Below are 23,251 nucleotides of genomic sequence, written 5' to 3'. Positions count from 1 at the left end.
CCAGGTTGTGAGGCAGGGGTGGGGGGAATTGTGATGAGGGAGGAGAGGTTGGCTCCCCAGGTGTGTGTCCGGGGTGGCTGGCGAGTGTGGTGGGGAATGGGGCAGTCGGTGTGGCTGCTGCTGGACAGCCAACGCCGAGTGCCACTGTGAGCCCGGCCGGCGGAGGATTCCCAGGCTGGAACAGAGAGAGGTTGTGGGAGGGTCAAGGTGGGTATGGAAGGCGAGAGGGACGGAGAGAGAGGACAGAGCGGGAGAGATGCAGAGGGGGGAGGGTTTGGGGGAAGAGAGGAAGGGGAAGGGAGGGGGTGAGGGGACTTGGGTCAGAGCGTCAGCCATAATGCGCACGCGGGGACCGGGAGCGAGCGGTCAGGTGGATGGCATTAGCCCATAGGCTGGGGCTGGGGCAGCCAACCCAACAGGACCATGGTGGGTTGGCACAAAGTTACCCATTGGATAATTACAGTAAACTTCCAATAACTTCCAACCCTGGTTTTACTTGTCTCTAACCCTGAAGTCCTTATCCTATCACTATCCCAGCAGCATTTTATTAAATGTATCTATACATATGCCTAACTCACCACTTGAGATAATTCATCATTGAGCCCTTTTCCCTTGGAGTGAAGAGCTATCAGGAGTGTACATAATAAATGATGATTTAAGTGGTAGTGACAAGTTATGACATTTACTGTATTTTATAAATTAAAAAAAAGCACTTTCAGAAACATCCCAAGGGTCTTGCTGAATTGTGCAACTTTCCTGGAAGTTCCATATCTTGTTGTGCATTACGGTAGGAGCTGATATTGGAGATATAGAACAAGTTGAAGAGAACAGATTAAGGTAATGGAAAATAAAGGATACTTGCAGTTGGGAGGAAAAAGCCGAAAGAGATGGTTTTGGCTACAGGTCAGGGAAGGAGAAAATAGGACAATTACTGTATATTAAAGTACTGAGCAAAATGGAAGTAAAAAGAAGCAAAATATTAAGAGAAGAAACTAAGAGAAAGATTGGTAGTTTAGTCGTACACAGAGAATAGAGAATACAGTAGTAGGATTAATAAAATCCGATGACACAATAGAAGAGAGCAATTCAAATGGAAAACTGAAGAATCGCAACATAGGGGTGGAAAATCCTCAATTTAATAGCATGATTTTCATGGGAGATAAAGAAATGCTCTCTTTTACATTCACTGATATTGAAATTTATAGACAGAATTGAAAATCAATTGGACCGAGTCTGAGGAATTTATATCAAATGTTGCATTCAGCACTATCACTTAGGGCACACACTTCTGTTGGTGAATAAAGTTAATGACCTTGGCAGTTATAATAGAATTTCCCCTTTATAGGGGACTGCTGGTGTATGTCGGTAGGTTTCTTCACTGACCAACATAATTTCACCCCTCTCCCCAGTACTTTATCTAGATCTATGACACAACTTCAACCTCCTAATGATGGAGGGAAAAAAAGCAGTGTGGAACACAGTTTCCTTGTGGGTAGGTAGGAGTTGAAATTTTAACATTAATGCATTTCGTTGGTTGAATTCTAAAAGAAGGTTGAAATGGGTCACCTTATCTCTTAGTTACACTTTTGACAATTCAGGCTCTTGAATCTCATTAATGTCCCATTTATACTGCTGTAGCCATTCATCATTTTCAGCAGAAGAGTGATTCAGAATGTGGTTAGCCTTTTTAATGTTAATGGCCACGATACTCCATACACAGACAGAACAAATTAGGCACTTAAAAGTCTAAAGTTCCTTTACGATCAGAAGGAGATGGTCAAAAGAACTTTCAGTCCCTGGTAATGCAAATCAAGCCCTAATTCCAACTCAGCTCTCCAATTCGTACTGACGAGCCTTTAGTCATCTTCCCGAAGTGAAAGACGCATTATAAATGTAATTTGTTGTTGTTAAGGCTAGTCCTAAGCTCCCTCTTTAAAAATAAACCATCAATTAAATTGAAACTGAATTTTAAGGATTGAATAAGGAGATCAAAATGGAAGTTATTATTTTAAGTGATAGGAATAAAACAGAAAATAATAAGGATTGGTTTCCATATGGAAGGTAATTGAGGTTAACTTATATGACTTCAACCAGGCCTCCTTGTCCTCTTCAACGTTTCTGTCACCCTTGGCACATTGACCACTCTACCCTCCTCCATCATCTCTCCATACTGGTCCATTTTCCTGACTCTGCGATTTCCTGGTTTCACTTCTACCTGCTCCAGTGTTGTCACGATGTCCCTTCTAATTACTGCTCACCCCTTACTCAGGCAAGTCTGTGTGCCTCAGTGCTCTATCCCCAGTGCCTTTTCTTATCCTCATCTACATACTCCCCTTTGGTGACATCTGCAGGCATGGGAGGACTTCCATATGTATGCAGATGACACCCAACTACTTATGCCATTGCCTCCAGGACTATTGCTGTCCTGACAGACTGATTGTCAGAGCATATTAACCGGAATTGAGTGTGAAGAATCGCTACCCCCTGTAATCCCTGCCCAACTCATTCTTCTTTCCCATCTCCCATGGAAAGCTCCATCACCGCAATACATTCTGGCTCTGGTCTTACGAGAGTAAAGTTCATTTTTATACATGGCTTGTTTTTAATTAACTCCTGTAGCTGTAGAATTTAGTCACGAATTGTGAATGAATGCAAGCTGTTTGAATTGATTACATTTTAAGAATCTGAATCATAGCATTTAAATTAAGTTGGTTATTGCGATGTGCTTTATTTATGGGATTGTAATAATCTGACATTTGCTTTAATTTTGATCTGGCGTCGTTAGTTTAACATTGCTTACTAGGGAGATTATGCCATGTACAATAATTTTTATGTCCCTTTTGAAAGATTTGCCTATTAAATATCGCATTCAAAACTATCTATGATACTGCATAATATATTGGTTGAGAGGTTTTGAAAAAGTTAGATTTAAAATGTAAATATCGTTGATGTAAAAGTTGCACTGCATGTTTTTTCTTGGTCAGCTGGATGTCTGACACATATGGAAATCCATCACCTTGCTGAAGAGTATACAAACCAGACTGAGACTTCCACATGTGTATTCCACGTACATACGGAATTTTCCCTATTTCTGGATTGGAATGCACACTCTCCCCCAGAGGGGCTTACCTAATTTTAGAGAGTATTGGACACAGGTTGATGAGAGCCAAGACTTGAGAACAAGAAAGTGCATTGGGAGTGCTTTTGGAGTTCAGTCACCTGAAACTGCATAGCTTTGCATTGAGAGCACAATGAGACAAGCTGTCATTAACAATGCCGGGAGTATTGCAGACACCTTTGTATTAGGAACCGAATTACCCAGATTAGCACAGAGAATTGACTTGATTCTAACGTTCCATGGCCAAGCACATCATCTTGAAGCCAGCTTGGCTCCAAATACACACCCCTCACTCACCTCTTTCTTCGCCCCCCCCCCCACCCCCCCACCAAAAAAGAATAGTTAATGAGATACTATAGAGATGCTATACATTTTCAAGATTTTCCATAGATGAAGGGGTGAATGAAATGTAAACTGGACATAACAGCTACGTATTTTGCTGACTAATTTAGAAAGTTCTACTGTAGTAGCAAACTAAAGTTAAGCTATATTTACCTTGTAGATTGATAACAACTTCCATATTTGTTAAAACCTTCAAAACAATTCATTGGTATTGTGCTGAATATTTTTGGTGTAATTTTGAGCTCTATAGTTTTATTCCTCTTCTCTTTTCCCCCTCCCTGTGAACAATTCTAGTTTCCTATTGCAAAATTATTCTGTAGTGAAAGCTTATTTGCCATGTTATCGGCAGCTAAATTGAGCATTAATAACTGTTTGAAACTATGAAAAGAATAAAGCCAGCTATAGGAAAGAGCTAATCTTGAAATGTGTGCAGTCTAAACATTAATTCAGATAACATATTCTACTCTGTTCTCATTCTGCTGGTGCTGAATATGATTTGAAACTAACTACATATTGAGCAAAAAATATTGCATTTGCAACTTGTTATGGCTGGAGAAGAATGACTGCTATCTGAGTTATTCTATCTTCGTTATTCTTTTTAAGGTGTTTATCCCCGTTCAATTGGTTTGCTCTGAAAAATTAATTATTGCGGTTATGTTGGGAAGGATGTTTGATTCAGTTTCATTTTATGCTTTATCTTCAGTAATTGTAAGTGGTTTAGTTGTCAACCTGTCTCATTTGGTAGGACTCTTGCCTTTGAGTCAGATGAATGAATTTAAACAAAAAAAACTTCTCTGTCCATGTATTCATAGTGATAGTTTTTTTAAAAAATATTTTACAGTTTCAACATCAGGGAGTCAGCAGAGGTGAGGATTGAAGAGGCAGCAGTCCTATATTTTGTGGATAGAATTTGTCAGAAATATGAAAATTCCAGTTTACAGATAGTCACTATATTGTTTTTGTGATAAACCAGACTAGTTTAAAATATGATGGTACCTACAGTTGTGAAGGAGAATCAATTCATTCCTATCATTTTGAGGAGCCAGGTTTCTGTGGATAAATCTAATAAAACAACAGTGTCTGTCTGTGCTTCAAGAAGGATCTCAATAACCGATTGACAGAGAGACAAGATACCTCATTGGAAAGGTCTTGCAACTAGGAGTGACATGGGCATATTTGTTCTTGTGCATCTCCTATCTTTCATGATTTATTTTCAGTTTTGCGTTTTTCGCTGCAGTTATACCTGGTGTCCGCCGAGTCAAAGTAGCATCATGCGACACAGAGCACGTACATATGTAGGCACGCACTGACGCTGGTTGTTTCTCTGTGATTCCAGCAATTCACGTAATGGTAACCTTTTTACACGCTGCCAACTTGAGGAAGGATTGTGGATATAGGCCTTCAATTATTTAGGCAAACAACAGGTTCCTGAAAGGAAGGTTGAGCTATTAATTGCCATATTTGTCAGCTAAACAAACTTGGTATTCCTTTGGGTTTTGGAGTTTGTGTTTTTTTGTCACTAAGATTTTCAAAATACTGTCCATTTTGTTGGTTTGCATTTAATTCAGTGTTGAGCAAGTCTTGGGGTTAAACAGGTTAGACTTCTGTCCATTACAGTATCACGTCTGCAGTTGTCAAACTTTTCAATTCATCATGTTAATATTGATGCTGACACCTTTGTTCGATTGAGAATACTGATGTTTGTATCTAGACCTGAAGTTGATACCAGCAGTAAAATCTTGGCCATCTTATACTTCAAGGCATTAAGAAAAACTATTTTAGAGAGGACTAAGTCAGCTCACTGCTCTTTCTTAGCTTCATTATTTTTCCTCTTATTTTGGTCCATGTCCTTTTCTATTGCAGACAACTTTCCTGAATTTCCACACCTCTTATATCACACATTCTTGGCTTTGGTTGTACCTTGTGGTTCTCCCTTTGCAGCTGGAAGCTAGAAAGTGTGTGATTGCCATTTCATTTCACAGTGCTTGGATTATTCAAAACCCACTAGTGTGTAAATGTACCACTTGAACAAATACCCTTCAAAGGAAACATTTAATCAATACAAGTTGAATCCTCATTACGCCCAATGAGGCACATCCATGCAAATATAAGGAACTACAGTATCTTGAATAATTAAAATACAAAATTAGATCAGTTAAACTACAAAGAATAACATTTGACTGTGTAAAAAGAAAACTAGATATAGTACATGAGTATATTTCCATTTGTAGATGGCGTGCATATGTGGCATTCTGTATGGCTTGATCACTCCTCTAAGATTAAAGCAAACCAGGAAGTTTTCAATGAAGCTTAATGCCATCCTGTTTACAGAATTTGTTTTCCCCCCAAATCTACCAACCGTTATCAACACAACTTACCAGGTTTTCAATGAAGTATCGCATGTCTTGCTTTCAGAGGGAGCCCTCTCTACTGACTTGTCAGCTTAGCATTGCCCAACAATAAGAGTGAGAGGTGTGAAAGATATTATCTGGAGCTCTTCTGGAGCCAGACCGGAATGAGTATAGTGGCATATTTATTTGAAAACTCGCAGGAGATATCTGTTCATAATTTGCTTTACCGTCTGGACAGTTTATATACCTTACAGAGATTGGAGCTGTATTGCATTTTCTAGTACCAGTGTGTGAGGTTGAACAATTCAGCTGGGGAACCTGTTGTTGCATTGTTGAATGCAATCTCACTTTCATCGAAATTGTATCCTCAATTGATCTCAGAGGTTAACCAGATTAAATGTGTGCAAAGTGTTGGGACAGTTCTGATGGAGGATCTTTTCTTTTTCTTCAAAGCAATTTATTTAGTTAAGACCATCTTTCTTTCCTTCTCTTGACACTGCTGGGTGACCCAGGCATGAGTTTGGTAGATTTGGGTTACGTTAGTCCTGTACGGTATCTTGATCACCAGGAAATCCTGAAAACTGAAAGTGTCCATAGTTGTTCTAACCACAATACAAGGCTGATAGAAATAGATAATGTAGCTCCCATGAAGAGGATGAACTTCATGGACAAGGCCAAATATGAAAATGCTTTACTTAAACTCTGGTCACTTTGATTGAGACTATTTTTGTTGCACAGTGTATTGATCTTTCGTGCATCCCTTAATCATTTCCAATTCTTCAGAATATGGTGGTATAACATACTATGTTGATCAGTTACTAGGAAACCTAACTACTACCTCCCCTGACCCTGGCCTTGGAGCCCCTTATCCATTCCATCATGTCCAGGCTCAATTATTGGAATGCCCAGCTTGCTGGACTTCCAGCTCCTTTCTACAAAAGCTGCAGACTAGCCAGAACTCTGCAGCACATGTCCTCTTCTCTGAGAACCTATCACTCTCAATCTACTCAGCTCCACTGCTTCCCTATTCCCAGTAGATTGAATTCAAGATGCTTGTCCTTATGTTCAAATCCTCTCACGGTCTTTCCCCATCCTACCTCTCTGACAACACTAGACCCACCGCTGCCTCTGCTCAGCAATTGGCAACCTGCTGCATGTCCCCTCCCTAACCAGGAGACCTCCCTAATCAGCTGTGTGAATCATCGGAGTGGTTTAAGACATCCCCCGATGTGAAAGTTATTTACGTATAAAAGTAAATTTTTGCTGTTGTAACTTTTGCCTCTTTACCTCTTACCTAATTGTAGATATTCACTCACAAAATACAGTCACTACACTTTGCAGTAAAACTTGTGAAGCTCCTTGAGACAGCTCAATGTCATGATTAGGAGCTGTATCAAATGCAGGGTTTATTGTAATCTTCAGATATAGAGTGGCTTGTAGCTTTCATAAAAAGGATGCCATTGCGTAAAAGTGAGGGAAAGTGTCTCTTAGTTTTGTTTGGCAAGTAATGAGTAGTTTGCTGTGTTCCAATGATTGCAAAGGCCTAGAGATGCTAGTCTTAACTTTATTTGCTTTGTATTACTCCAATCTCCTACATGATGTACATTTGTTGCTTATTCTTTGCTTCTGTGTTTTAGAACCGTTCTTGTTCCAATCTAATCTGGTTTTAGATCAGTGCTTTTGTTTTTATTCTGCTGTTATTTACACTTAGTTCAGTTATCCTTGATTGTTTTCAGATAATTTAATCATGTTTTCAAACTTATATTTGAACAGCTGTAGAAGAAACTGGTGGGGATTCTTGGAAGTACAGTTTAAGGGTAAGTCAAAATATTTACAAACTTATTGCCACCATTGAAACAATTCCTTTTGGATTTTATGAGTTTTCTTATTAAGTGTTATTAAAGAGCACTTAAACCTAATTGTACTTGGTCAAGTGTCCAAGGTCACATGTCATTGATGATTTTGTTTCTGGCATAAGTAGCTGATTCTGTTAGAAACTGGATTTTCTTACCGTGTAGTTTACAGTGTTAATCTTAATTTAATTTAGAGACCTGAATTGGAATCCTTCTCTTGCCTGTCAATTCACAATACCACTAAAATGCCACGTTTTGCCAGTCTCAGTAAGCTTGGCTCAGTATGAGGAACCAGGATTTTGTTGAGTAGAAGTGGATGCTGGATTTTTTCGAATGATTGTATAAAGGATATTCACGAATTAAACTATTGTTTTGGTTTTGTGTCACTTTTTCTAGAATTGAATATCAGTATTTCTGTGCTCCTAAGTTTAAAGTTGTAACCACACAAGGTATTGCTGTGTGACTGTAATGAGTTTCAACTAGCAAGTCATTCGGGCTACTAATGTGCCAGTGAATGAACCAGACAATATACAAGTTTGGTAGAACCCTATTATCTGCCAATTTTCATTACCCATAATTGGGAGCTGCATTAACCATCAATTGACTTATCCACTAGGTGCCCTCCTGCAGTCATTAATTTTAATTATCCACTCAATTTGGTGCATGTAGTACCTACATGAATGAAGGCCTACAACCCTTTGAAGGAAACCAGTTTATCTCTTAATTGGTTTTAACTATTGCGTATATCAAGTCGATCTAGTGTTTTTTTAACTACAATAAATTGGAGTTTCTATGTAACTTGCTGATTGAAATGTGATAGAGATCAACCAAAGTCCCTGTATATTGTTTTATGATTGGCTTAAACTTAGCTTTGTATCTCAGGTTTTAATAGAAACTTAAAGTGACTGAATTAGAATGTAAAGTACAGAAGAGAGCCCATGCTATGGGCACGCAATGACATCTGATGTGAATGTGTAACTGCTGGTGTTGGGATCTCAGTTCCCAGTGTTCGAGTCAAAAGACCAGACAGTAAAGTTTTGTGGCTAACTCGGTTTATTCAAATATAAGCACAGCAAGAATGCATAAAACATATACTACTCAGTTCTGGAGCAGTCAGCATGCTTTGGGCCTCCACCTCTTCGTGTTTGTTCCCTGCCGATTCTGCTGTTTTATGTCAACAACCTTTCAACTTTATACCTTTTGTTCATCCGATGAACTGTCAGGCACGTAGGCCTTTTGCAACTGGGCAAAGAGTCAAGCGTGCTGTTACTTGTTTATCCCTAGAACCGGGCGTTTTGACTACAAAACAGCTTGTATCCTCCCAAGGTTGTCTTACTTCAATATTTCATGTTGACCATTTCTTCTTAACTAGACAAAAACAACTTATGTTATTGACAGATGTTGAGTGATGGTTTGAGTAAAAAATGGTGTTATCCGCCATTTTGATTCGTATAAACAAGATTCACAACTTAACGTTTACAATTTTATTCGGCACTGCCTTAAAGCGTTTCATTACATATATCATATTCTAACAGTGGTGTGCATCAAATTGGGCTTTCAGCAGAATAATGTTAGTGAAAGCCCCAGAATGGCTTGATTGAAGTCATCTGACTTCTAGATGCTGCTCTTGGCCTCAGTTACCTTTTTTAAAGTTGTGCTCGGAACCAAAGTTAATTAAGATTCGTGTCTATACTACACACAAAACAACACTCATGGAAATTATACAACATGTTTACATTTATATAAGAACTTTCACATCGGGAGCACGTCCAAAAGCCTGGACAGGACAGAGTTTACACCCGAGCTGGGAGTGGGAGCCGAGGGGTTGGGGGTGTAGGGAAAGATGATCAAAGAGGAATGTCGTGAGGCAGAACTTGAAGGATGCAAAGGAAGGGGTGAGTTAAAGAGACTCCAAGATGGAGTTCCAGAGAGTGGGGACAGATAGGCTGAAACCCTCACCCGATGGTGGGGTGGGTAGGTTGGGGATCGTAATGCAGGCCAATGCTGGCACGCACTTGATGTTGGTGGCCCAAATTACAAGTTTCACACTATTACTCATTTCTCTCGATGTACACATCACACTTGAACTTCACACCAACTCAACTTTCCATACTCTAACTTCAGTTAGTGTTTCCAATGTCCAGTATCAGGGGAGGTGTGCAGGTTTATATTATGAGGTAGGAGGAATGAAGAGGGAGGTTTCTCTTGGAACTTAACTTGATGGACCTGTAGGCCTTCTTTCACTCCTCATCTATTGCTGGGCATATGTGCTTCTGGTTAGCTTTTTGTTTTGTTGTGACTGGGCTCTATGCATCTCCATGCTTATTTTACTGAACATTTTGTTGGCAATATTATACCAATGAATGGTAGTGGATGATATCAATTTAGTTAATGGTATTATGGTTCTGAAGTATGTATTACCTTTTACCACCCGTTCACAATATTGAATACAAAAATCAAAAATCTCAGCCTCCCTTCTCTGAGATTCATTTAATAAAAATCAGGATTCTGGTTGTCATAGCTCCCATATTTTTCTGATCGGAAGCCCTGCTGATGGCTGCTGATGACGTTACTCTATCTGTTAGTATAGATTTAGATGGTGGCATATTCTGGGATTTGAAAGTAATTTGGATGGAGATTACTACTTTACAGATGTTCTAGTACTCTGATATTAACCTGGTAAAAGAATATACCCAGCATTTATCAGACTAAGAACACTGCACTCAAACTCTCAAACCCTTAAATTCCAACTATCTTAGAGATAGCTTACACCTTTCCTTTTTTCACTCAAAGGAAGGAATTTTGCTTTGGATTTAATAATCTTACCTAAAGAGTTAAAGACTGTTAAATCTCAATTTTGATATGGTCAAGAAAATGCTCCAAGCGGGGAATAATAAGTATTTCATCCTTTTATCAGGCTTGATCAATCAATCCTTGGTTAACAAAGGCAAAACTAATTCATTGTTACCATGATGTTGTACTACGTGAAGGGTACTATATAAATGCAAGTTATTGTATGTTGTGAGTGTAAGCTTGCCTGCGAGACTGTTGATGGGATAGACAGAAAATGGGAGAAATTCTGTTGTGAATACAAAACGCCGACTGTATTTATATTAAACTTTTTCTGTCTTCTCATTTTGGCTACGTTTTGACAGTTAAATAGCTATTTGAATTGAAACATTTAAACATTGTGATGAAGTTAACAACGTTTACCATTTATAACTTATGATTTCTGGACAGATACAAGGAAGTATTTCTTAGGGAAGGTAGTTGAGGCTGGAATACGGTACAATACCAAAATTACATTTCTAAAGGGCCTTTCATGTCGGGAGGGGGCAAGGCCATAGAGAGCCTTAAGGGCGAGGATGAGAATTTTGAACTCGATCCTCTGAGGGATGGCTAGTGGAGCTGGGCGAGGGGTGTATGTTGGGGTCATGGAGCCTGGTGCGGGAGAGGACACGAGCTGCAGAATTCTGGATGATCTGCAGGTTGTGGAGGGTTGGGAAGGCCGACAAGCAGGACGTTGGCATAGTCGAGCCTGGATGTAATAAAGGCAGGTATGAGGGTTTCAGTGGCCTGAGGGGTGAGACAGTGGTGGAGTCGGGCAATGTTGCGGAGGTGAGGGAAAGCAGAGCAGGTCATGGCACAGATGTGGGAGATAAAGGACAGTTGAGGGTCGAACAAGATAATAATAATAATAATCCTTGCATTTGATATAGCGCTTTTCACGTCGGGAGGACGTCCCAAAGCGCTTCACAGAACACACTGTAAAGTGAATTGACTGTATATTTGTGGACGAACGTGGCAGCCAATTGTGCACAGCAATGTCCCACAAACAATCATGTAGATTGAAAATGACCAATTTATTATTGTTTTGTTTTTTGGAGGGATTATTATTAGGCGTGTGGAGTAAGGAAACTTGCCCAAGGTTTTGCTCTGCCTGGAATTGAACTCAGGTCTCTCACTTGCAAAGCGAGTGCTCTAACCACTGAGCTACAGGACTCCACAGAGATGCCCAGGTTCCTGACTGTTTTGGTGAGATGGAGTGTGCATCCGTGGATGCTGATGCTGCCAGTGCCTAAGGTGCGGAGGCACTGGCGCGAGCCAATCAGGAGAGCCTCGGTCTTGCTGATGTTCAACTGTAGAAAGTTGGCTCTCATTCAGGACTTGATGATTCTGAATTTGGATTTCTGAAAAAATATAGCTTGATGCTGTGATGGAGGAAAGGTAGGGTCCATCGCTGTTTGTGGGACATTGCTGTGCATAAATTAGCTGCCATGTTCGTCTACAACTATACAGTACTTTACAGTATATCCTGAGATGCCTACACCTCAATTGTGTGATAAGGCGCTACATCAAAAGAAAGGCTGATTAAAGTGGGTGTTCTGGAAGGATGAAATTGAATAAGCTAAATAACCTTTTTCATCCAAATCTTGTGTGTGATCTTTTAATCCTAAAGCAGTACACAATCTCATATAGTTTTGCACAATTAGATTTGCCTGAGATCCTTTTGTTTTTGTCTCCCAGCCATGTACTGAAGTGCTGTTTCTGGACATTTTTCACGAATACAGTCAAACACTTGCTCCTGTGCTGCTGGAAATGGTGCAGACACTTCATGGTATGTATGATATAAAAATACAGTATCTGCAGTACACAGTGTATTTGATATGTTCCTTTATTCTCAGAATGTTTGTTGTGTCCTTAGCAAACTGCTTTCTGCTTTACAAAATGTACCTTATAGAACAATAAAAAACAGATGGTGTTGAATAACGTAATTATAAAAATACATATTGCTCAGAAAGTTGATTGTCTGAATATTTGTTTTCTACGTTAGTTCTGGATTCCTTTTAAGGGAAAAGGAAATAATTATTTTTTGCAGCAGGTATATTGGGTGTATGGGAGACTGGCAACCTCATTTTGAATTAAGTCTACTTTCTGAGAAGCAGGATTGAAGTACTGGGTTATATGATGAGCAATAACAATAGTGGTGCTTAAATATTCATCCTGGGCTTCCAGCCCAACTATTGTGCCGAAGTGAATCTGGGGAGTGGGGCCTCACGTGTGCAGTCAATCATTTATCAACTGGAAATTTGAAGTTTTCGTGAAGAATTAAAGAAATTACAATTTTACCCCCAGTGTTGGAGTGTACAACACGGTACACAGAATAAAAATGCAAGGAATTTATAACCGATTCTTAGAATATTTCATCCACATCTGGTCACCTTACCGAGGCAATAGATTCAAGAGCATTGGACCAATTTTGAAGCATGTCAGGTGCATGATTTCTACTTGGAGAAGCACTGGGAGGAGATTAGACACAAGCTGCATTAAATCTGGTGCATAGGTTTCAGCCTCAGGTAGGAATTGTGACCTGCAAATCTGGGCATTTGATTCATATTCTGTTGTCTGATCTGCAATTTGAGATTGCAACAAATACATTTGAGTATATGGTATTAAATTTAGGAATTAAATTGAAGCTTTCTCTTAAGCAAAAGCAGAGAGCCATGGGCCAATATTTGATGGAAAGAAAACACAAAGTGAGATAAGAATGAAGAGTTGATCATTTCTTGCGAAACATTTTAAATTTCTAGATTAAAGTGTGATGACCAAGTGTGAAATGGAGAGTCCATGGAATATGTAATACAAGTCTGGCAAATAGACTTTAGATTGCGTGAAGTGGATATACAATTTGGCTTCCTGTCATTCATATATTTGTGTTCCCATGTGAGGTATCTGAACTTATTGGTATCTTTCCGGTTCTCTGCTTTGAAAAGGCTAGTTTAAAGAGAAAAAAGTGATTTGAGTTCCACCCTCATGACACCATGATTGTGAACTGTGACAGTTTATCCCTTCGAGTTGTAATGTCACTGGACAGAAAGCTGGTGATGATGCCACATTGGACAGAGGAATAGTTCAATACAAATTATCTGTTCCCAAGCTGACTTTATCAGTTAAATAGCTCAGTGGTTAGAGCACTCGCCTTGCAAGCGAGACACCTGGGTTCAATTCCAGGCAGGGCGAAACCTTGGGTAAGTTTCCTTACTCTTATTACGTCCCTCCAAAACAAAACACAATAACAAATTGGTCATTTTCAATCCACCACTGTTTGTGGGACACCGCTGTGCGCAATTCGCTGCCATGTTTCGCCCACAAATATACGGTCAATTCACTTTACAGTGTGTTCTGTGAAGTGCTTTGAGATGTTGAGAAGACGTGAAAAGCGCTATATCAAATGCAAGGATTCTTATTATATTTTATAAATAATCAAATATAATAACAATCAAGAACTTAAAATAACTAAGCAGATATAGTCCTTTATATCATGTCAGATTGTAATTTAGGAAGATACTCTTCCATTCAAAAACAGAAGTTGCTTGGAACACTCAGCAGGTCAGGCAGCATCTATGAGAAAGGAAAGTGAGTAAATGTTTCGGGTCCACGACCCTGACCTGCTGAGTGTTCCCAGCGACTTCTGTTTTTGTTTTAGATTTCCAGCATCTGCAGTGTTTTGCGTTTTGTTTTACTCTTGCATTCAGTTTGCTTGATTTGTTTGGTTCCAAAGTAATTCTACTTTTAATTCAGCGAACTCAAGTTATCCATGGCATTTTTCGAAGTAGGCTGTAATTATTCCTACAGAAACTACTTGGGAATATTTCAAGTACAAAATCGTAAGAAAAGCTTTTGTAAATAAGTTAATGCTATGATTTCCATAGTCTATATATTCTACTGTGAGTGAGCAGTGAGATAAATGATTCTGCAGCACCAATGACTTCAAAACAAATGGGCAAGCTGCACTTATCAACAAAATGCTTCTACTTTGGATGAGAATTGGCTAAATGAGTCCCTCTTGTTGGACTGACTTCTATTACCTCTTCATTCAAGTGGCATATAGATGTGGATAAAGTCAACTTACGATAAAATGGAGATGGTTAATCAAACGTTACATCCAGAAATCCAAAGGGGGGTTTCTCAACTCAGCACTCAGAAGGAACATACCAACGTAGGAATTGCTAGATGAAAAAAGACAAAGGTCCATCTTGTTTGCCTTCTACCATCCTGGTAGTCGCATGCTACAATAATGGAGATTTTGATAGCAAGTAATTTTGTATGGATTAATCTACCATCACAGTGAAAAGCTTTGGCTATAGTAAAGTGGGTTAGGTTGACTTTTAATACTTGTTTTCAACAAATTCATTTGCAATCAGTTTAATATTCTTGGAGCCATGGCCATTTCCATACATTGTGTGTGAGGGTTCTAGTCTCATCACACCTCAGTTCAGCACCTTTCGAATCACCAGTGTTGCAGATGGGAGTGACCTTGTATATAAACCTTCCAGGCCTAATCCGATATGTGTGAACTGTCAAAATCAGCACCCCCCTCCCCAACACACTCACTCACTGGAGCCACAGAAGGAAAACTGAATAGAGCCGCAAAATAAATATGTTCAGAAAGTAAGAAGCTAATATCTCCAGAGGCAGAGATATCTCCATATCTGCAGTCTTTTTTAAAATCCTGTACGGGTTCCTGACAGGTATGAAATGGTGGCCTTGAACGGAATTAAGTTGCTGCCTTTAAGAGAAAACGTGGAGTGTAAAAAAGCAAAGGATCCATTTCTCCAGCCAATTAATAGGAGAACACGAATAATCTAACTGACACCAACAATATGAACTCTGAGGCTCCACTGAAGGAGTTACAGTAACTATAATTACACTTGAACTGATTTGCTAGTTTAACAAATTTGCATTAATCTCGCAGCACAAAAACATAATTAATTCCAATGGGATCTGATTATCACCACTCCCAAGCTGTAGCTATCAGTCACCATTAATTGTGAACCACCTTGGAAATTTTTGTAGAGAAGAACGGTTCAGCCTTACCATATCTGTAGAGTGAAGTAATCCGAGCCCCAGAATGAATACTGAAGTAAATGATTTGGTCTACACTCAATTTGGAGGGCAAAAGAAACAACAACTACTTGCATTTATATAGCACCCTTCAAGCGGAGCGCTTAACAGTGACAAAGCTTGAAGTCTAGCCGAAGAGAGGTGGGGGTGAGGGGGATGTCTGGGCACGGTTGAAAAGGAAGGTCTTCAGGTGTGATCTGAAGATGGGGAAGGAGGAGGCAATTTATCGACATTCATCATTCTGGGTATTTCATGCCTTTAAAACACAAAAAGTATGCTTCAGATAATTCATATATGTATGAGGTACATTTAAGTATTCTGTAATAAAAACAACAGACCTGGATAACTGTCATGCTTTGCTGTAACAGTTATAAAATACTAGGACTGTATGCTTGTTGCTCTCATTCATTTTTTTTTACATTTTCTGTATCCCATTTATTTTGTTTCAACTAAAAATTGAAATTATTTAAAAATTGTGCTCGTGATAATTTTTTTTCAAGGTCCAACCAATGTGGAGGATTCTGTTGGACTGCTGGTTAAAGATGCCGGTATGTTGTATTTCCCCAAATGTTCAATGTTTAATAAAACGAAAGTGCAATACTTGTTAATGATGACAACAGTTTTGATAACATGTTTGTGTGACAATTATTATTGAGTATTTTTGAGTAACTTGGAATGCGTATTATATACCAATGTTAATTATCTCAATTTTATATACTGATTTATACAAATATATTTGTATTGTATGATTTATACAAATATATTTGCAAAGGTTGTTGTTAAAGCACAGTGAATTGGTTTACCAATGATGTGCACTTTGGAGTGGCAATGTAAGTTTGCCACTTACAATGCACAAATGCTGAATTAATGATCTTGATTGAGCTGTTGTGAGGGTTATAGCAGAGGCCAAATCGACAATTCCCCTAAGAGAGAGAGGACATTGAGGGTAAATGGGCACAGGTTATTCAAGTGCTTCCCTAGTTGAAATTTAGTCTTTCATTGAAAGAGATTTGGGAGAGGACCATCTACTCATTTTATTAATCTTTACAGCATATGCTGTAAAAGCACTTTGCCATATCTTGACTATGTAATAAGGTGATGTATCAAATGTAAGGATTATTATTCTTGCTTATGGAGTGCTGCCCAGCAAATGATAAAGCAGAAATTTAATTATTTTTGGTGGTATGATTTTCAGTATATCAGATTACCTTGGACTTCTATTATTCTCCTGCTTATTGCTTTTGGTCCTATTATGTTTTTGATTAAAAAGATCAGTGAACTTCAATATAGAGGAAAAAAACAATGGTTTTGGTGTCTATATTGCCAGTATATCTACGTGGCCTTTAATATTCATATTGCTATGTAGATAATGAGAAGAGAAATTTACATTTTATTTATGCTTAAAAACGTAAATTCAGCAATGAAAGGAGAGACTTTACTGCTACTTGAGATTCATAACTTACACCCATGCATCATTCATTTCAGACACTTTGTTTCTTTCATGCCTTTATTCCTTTTGTTGATCATCTTCAATGATCTCTTGTTTGAACTCGGGTGGCAGAATGGTTGTGGGCTCCAGGGCCATCAGTGATGCCCAAGAACTGAATGCCGAGACTTGCTCTTGGCTGCTGCTCTGCTGCTTGGTACTCCATTGAATGACCAGGTTGCGAATCATTAAAACCTGGTCATTGTGAACAATTAATGCTATTTACCTAGCATCAAGTAGGAACCTGGTTGTTAGTCGATTGGCGGATTACTTTCTGGGGTAATAATTCCTTTTAAAATAATCATAAAAGATTGGTCACTTGAATCCACGATTGTTTGTGGGACACTGCTGTGCGCAGTTGGCTACCGCGTTTCGCTCACAAAATATACAGTCAGTTTACTTTACAGTATATTCTGTGAAGCGCTTTGGGACATCTCAAAGATGTGATAAATGCAAGGATTGTGACTGCACCCCCAGAACTATCCGTTTATTCATTACAGAATAAACTTCTTGAAGTTAAAAAAAAATCTGATTTGGTTTACATGGTCCAGAAAAAATGGAGGATTTGATTTTTGGTACGGCTTTTAAACATTCAGCTGATTAGTGTATGTCACTGTTAAATTGCAATAGCAATTTCTTGTTTTTTAATGTCGAAGGCAAACTATTTTACATGAAATGTTCCCTTTGTATAACTAATAATTCTCATGTCTTATTTTGATAGTGTACAATGCAATTGGATTGGCGGCCTACGAACTTTTTGATAATGTGGACTTTGATCAGTGGTTTAAGAGCCAGTTACTGGCTGAGTTGCATGTTTCTCACATCAGGTAAGACACTGCTATTTGAATATAGGGCTTTCTATTTTTTTAAGAAGAGTGGGGTACTACTGTGCTTTAAGCTTCATACATTTATATGCAACTCTACTGACCCGCCTCTTCCTCTGATCAGTGAACACCAACCTGCTTCATGCTCCCCACCTGATCAGCCCCATGTTTGGTGCGTGAGCTTTTAGCTATTCTGTTTCTGTTCTCTGGAATTTATCAGGGTAACTGTGCACGTCTGCCCTATGATATTACTCATGGAGAGCTTGCCTTGATGTGCAGAGTTGAGTTAGGAGCTACCCCATTTAATGTGTATGTGAATGCCTGGTAAACATACAACTCGTCTGCTGAACTTATCTTGCTCCTTGAGACAGGAAATCCTAATGAGGATAGTCCTGACTTGGAATATGGTACTAGCAGGGAATCTGAACCAGAGCAAATGTTAGCACAGTTGAGGGGTTTCCTAAAGCAAGTTAGACATAGCTGCCACACGTGCAGAGAAACCTGGAGCACGTATCGCATCCAGTGCAGCTGGAGCAATTAGAGCTATTCACTTCCCCGGGGGAAATGCAACAGATGAGAATTAAGCCAATCTGTGATCTGGCGCGCTGAGGGAAACCAATGCAACTGATACTTATATAAACTACCTGCCTAAAGCTATTGAGGTCAACACATCGGGGTAGCTATCATGCTGAGTGTTAAACCCCTGCTGATCAAGAGACTGCCTTGTGGAAGAGATTGCCTGAGTTTGCTACCTGAGGCAAACATCCTTGACTTGTCCTGAAGGTAAATATAATAAGGGAGATTTGCAGAAAGGTGTGAGTATAATAGTATTCTTCGATAGAGTTTGCTTATTAATGAAATATGTTTAAACCTGAAGTGTAATATTCACGTCTTGCTAACTTGACTATTGCCTGATGATAACCATGAATAAATGCTTAATTGATTGAAGTCTGAGAGAAGTCATATTTATCACTGAGAGCTCCTGAATCTTACTGGCTGACAGATATTCACTGACCTCCAGAGGTAACATCTATTACAAAGTGACCTTAAAATAGAGAGAAAGTGCTCCAGGAAGTTATGCACTTAGTGAATAGTGACAGACTCCATTACCGAGTCGATGACTTCAGGAGTGGGCTAGATGCATTTATTGGGAGGAATAAGTGAGGAACCAGAACACGGGAAACAAGCTGGCTGGTTGTGTCCTTGCGAAGCAAATGTGGAATTGCCGATCAGCTATTGTGGCCCCATTATAAGTTTGGTTGGGATTTAGTTTACCCCACTACCACATATAGTGAGGCTCTACTGGGCTTAGACTTCTGGTTCTAGAAGTTGCATCAACTTATAACTTAGCTATTGCTGGACTTGTCTTCAATGGCTGAGTTATAAGTTGATGCAATGTCTAGAACTTTGTCTACAGGTGCATGTAACTAAAGCATACTATACTTGTAGGCTAGACGTTTGTACATTTTATTTTTAAATGTACAAATCCAAGTCAAGAATTGTGCAAATTAATTTTATTTTAATTGATAGTTTAGTAAATGTTTCTGCTTTTTATTGACGAAAACAAATATTGATGGGGTTCAGTTACCACTGTTTTTATAATTATTTCATAAATATAAGCCACTGTATTGCCCTCTCCAATTTAGACACACTGTTGTAGGAAATTGAGGATCTGTTACAGATCGCCAATGGATTAGTTTAGATATCAAGAGAGACAGCCGCTCTCTTAGGAGTCTTGTTTACTGAGACAATTTTGCTGAATCTCTGTTTTTTGCATGCTTCAATAAGCTTGAGAATAAATCACAAAGTGTTTATTTCTTTTTGTCAAGCTCCAAAAAGTTCCTTTGTTAAATGCATCAGGGCTGCTCAAGGCCTGTCTTTGCTGTTTTTGTGTGTAAGTGGGAACTTAAATGTGTGCCATTTGGAGGAATATTCAAGCTAGCACTTATCGCTTCGATATTACTCAACCTTATTTGTATCCTTAGCTGTCTCTCTACACCACGATGTGTAGCCGAGTCTTCAGATCCTACACCCATAGCCTCTGGAACTCCCTCTACCCATCTGTCTCGCTCCCTCTCTTATCTTTCTTCAAGGCCCTCCTTAAAATGTATCTCTTCAAATGTGTCAATGGCCTTTTTCCCTCCCCTTTTGCTTAGTGTTTGACCCTGTCCTTGTAAAACACTCTGAAACATTACCTTACCTAAAAGGCGCAATATAAATGCAAGTTGTTGATATGGGGTCAGCAGGTCGCAAAGGTAGGAAGAGGCAAGGCCATGGAGGGCCTTGAAGGCGAGGACGAGGATCTTGAATTCTATCCTCTGGGGATGGGAGCTCGTGGAGCTGGATGGGGGTGATGGGGTCACGGAGCCTGGTGCGGGAGAGGACACGAGCTGCAGAGTTCTGGATGATCTGCAGCTTGTGAAGGGAAGAGTTGGGAAGGCTGACAAGGAGGGAGTTGGTGTAGTTGAGCCTAGATGTGATGAATGCGTGGATGAGGGTTTCGGCGGCTTGAGGGGTGAGGCAGTGGCGGAACCGGGTGATGTTGCAGAGTTGGGGAAGGCAGAGCGGGTAATGGCAAGGACATGGGGTAGAAAGGACAGTTATTTGTCACTTTTAATGTTAATTGGACACAAAGTACAGTGTGAATGGGACATTATTAGTGCTCTGTTAAGACATCAACGTAAACTCAGTGGACTAAATAATTAACTCCTATGCTGTACATTTTATGATTGTTGGAGCTGATATTTCAGGAAACTATATTAAATATTCTAAATCTCTATTATGAGAAGTCTTAATTTCTTATTAATGTTGCGAATAAACAAGCTGAGGGAAATGGATTGTGTCTGTCAGAGTTTCAATATCTACAGTCTCGGGATGCTGTGACAACAATGTGTGGAAGATAACACTGTCATAATTGGTTTTCTCAAAGAAATAACATTCATTCGCAGATCATGTTATTAGTTTATCATCAAGAATGCACACATCTATCATTTTTATTCTCTGTCGATGTGTTTCCAGTTCTGCTTATTTGTATTTTATAGTAATGGCATTTTTTTTAGATTTAATGTTTTAAATTTGCATGTTGCATTATTTAACCATTACGTGCATTTATGGTATAAATATCCTGTTCATAGATGATATACGCAGAGCATTTAGTTTGGCTTTTTTTCAAAAAAGCTTCCATTTTCTTCCTTCCTGTCCTGAAAGGGACTTCCTGCTGGGATACTGTACCATGAGCGTCATTCAGAACCTTGCCCAAATGCCACGTTGGTCCAATTTGTTGTAGTTTGCATCATGAGATTCCTTAATAAGTAAGAGAGGAGCTTAGGGGAACAGGAACAGGCAATTGAGTCCATCAAGTCTGTTCCATGGGTTTGTTAGATCTTGGCAGATCTTTTATTCCCAATGTCACGTCCTGTCACCACACTGCTTGATACCTCTATCACCCAAGTATCTGTCTCTGTTTTTAATTCCTCTTGATTCCATCTCTATAGTTTTGCAGGGCAGAGTATTCCACATCGTCACAACCTTTTGTAAAGAAATCTTTGCTAAGCTCAGATCAAATTATTTGGTTTGAATTTTAAGCTTGTGTCTCCTTTTAATGGATCCCTAAACAAAAGGGAAGAGACAACCAATATGTAACCTGTCAATTTATTTAATTATATTTAATGCTCACTGCTTAATCTTTAACCTAAGGAATGCAAAGCTAATTTACCCAATCTCCTCATTCCCTTCAGACAAGGTATTAATCTAGCAACCCGTTGATGAACACCCTCCAAGCCCAGTAGATCTTTCCTAAGGCACCCAAAAATGAATGTGGAATCCAAATGAGGTCTTACCAGCACTCTATATAACTGGAGAAACACCTCCTTACTTTTAGATTACAGACCCTCGTAATAAATGGCAGCATCCCATTTGCCGTATAGACACTTTTCTTCACCTAAGAACCAGATTTAAATGATCTATGGAATTTAATCCCTAGATCTCTGCTCATCTACTCCTCGTAGTACTTCATCACTTAAAACATGATTCAAACCACTCTTATTTTTCCAAGTGTACAATCTCACACTTTGCTGTGTTAAACTCTACTTGCCATAGTTCTGCCCACCCACTTGCTTAATCTGTCTGTTTCTATGCTTTTTTGGCCTGTCAAAGAGACATGGATAGATTAAGCAAGGAATCAGAGTTGTACAAATGAGAACCTCTTTTGGTAACTGGTATGGTGTTCCCAAGGGATAATGGGAATTCTACTAGGAATTCCTTATCAAGGAATCCTGTTAGGAAACCACCATAATTAGATCCCCATTAGAAGGATTTTCACAGGTATGCACGAAAGCTCTCAGCCCAATATATTTTATAATTGGATTGAGATTTCTATAAAATGAAGATAAAATAGAAAGAGTAAAAATATGTGCATTAATATTTTAATTCAATCTTTCTATCCAAATTAAAACAGAAAAAAATAACCAATTCTGCTGATATCTTAAGTGATGATTGTCAGAGGATTGAACATGTTTCGGGTTGAGGTGTTTCTAATGTGTAAACAACAGATTAATTGATGTAACATTTTAATTTGGAAGCAAGAATATGATTTAGTACATTATATTTATGTGCTTGTGTCAGAAATTTGTTTGAACATGCATGTGATTTATTTATATATATTCTGAAGACTATGTTTTTGCCCACAAAACACACAGTCACTACACTTTACAGTATTTTCTGTGAAGCTCTTTGAGACGTCTCGACGATGTGATTAGGCAAATGCGATTATCAAATGTGATTATCAAATGCAAGGATTATTATTATATGAGGATTCAGTATTTTTAAATTAAACTAGCATTATGAAGAAGTATAGCTTCTAAATAATATAGTCTGAAGAACAAACATTCACCACTGCCCTCTGCTTTCTGTTTCCCAGCCAATTTCAGATCCATGTTGCCACTGTTCCCTGAATCCCATTGGCTTCAATTTTCTAACAGGTCTATTTTGTGGCTCTTTGTCAAACAGCTTTTTAAAGTCCATGTATATAACATCAACATCTGTGAAGTAGGCTTCCAGAAAGGACATTAATGCTTTGTTGAATAACATTAAAAAAAAGCTGGATATGTTCATACTAGGCTGCTGTACATTCGATTATTGTATCCAGTTATTAGGAGAGAATCATTTAGAATGAAGATTTTATGACCCGAGGCACAGTATTATTGCATTAACATGTTATGATATCGAGTGATTAGGACCTAGGAGAGTAGTGTCTCTTTTGTGGTATATTTAGCTTATGATCAGAGCTTGGTAGTTGGGGTGAAGAAGAATTAGAAGATAAGTTTTATTATAGTAAGATAAGTAATTTCTCAGAGAGTAATGGNAAAAAACAA

The 23,251-nt window shown here is 38.8% G+C and overlaps 1 protein-coding gene across 3 annotated transcripts in view; it reads left to right on the top strand.

Moving 5' to 3' along the window:
* ipo11 (importin 11) overlaps positions 1-23,251 on the top strand; it is a 258,056-nt gene that overhangs the window by 61,277 nt on the left and 173,528 nt on the right. For 2 of the 3 annotated variants that reach the window (XM_042335013.1, XM_007892131.2), the window contains exons 12-15: positions 7,585-7,628; positions 12,192-12,282; positions 16,070-16,117; positions 17,777-17,882. In XM_042335013.1, coding sequence (XP_042190947.1) covers positions 7,585-7,628; positions 12,192-12,282; positions 16,070-16,117; positions 17,777-17,882 — 289 coding nt within the window. The remainder of the gene's footprint in view (positions 1-7,584; positions 7,629-12,191; positions 12,283-16,069; positions 16,118-17,776; positions 17,883-23,251) is intronic. The other variant, XM_007892133.2, reaches the window with a different exon arrangement.

The sequence above is a fragment of the Callorhinchus milii genome, unplaced genomic scaffold (assembly GCF_018977255.1).
Source record: "Callorhinchus milii isolate IMCB2004 unplaced genomic scaffold, IMCB_Cmil_1.0 Scaffold1, whole genome shotgun sequence".
Taxonomy (NCBI): domain Eukaryota; kingdom Metazoa; phylum Chordata; class Chondrichthyes; order Chimaeriformes; family Callorhinchidae; genus Callorhinchus; species Callorhinchus milii.
The sequence above is the reverse complement of the archived record's forward strand: the minus strand, read 5'-3'. Positions and strand labels throughout refer to the sequence as shown.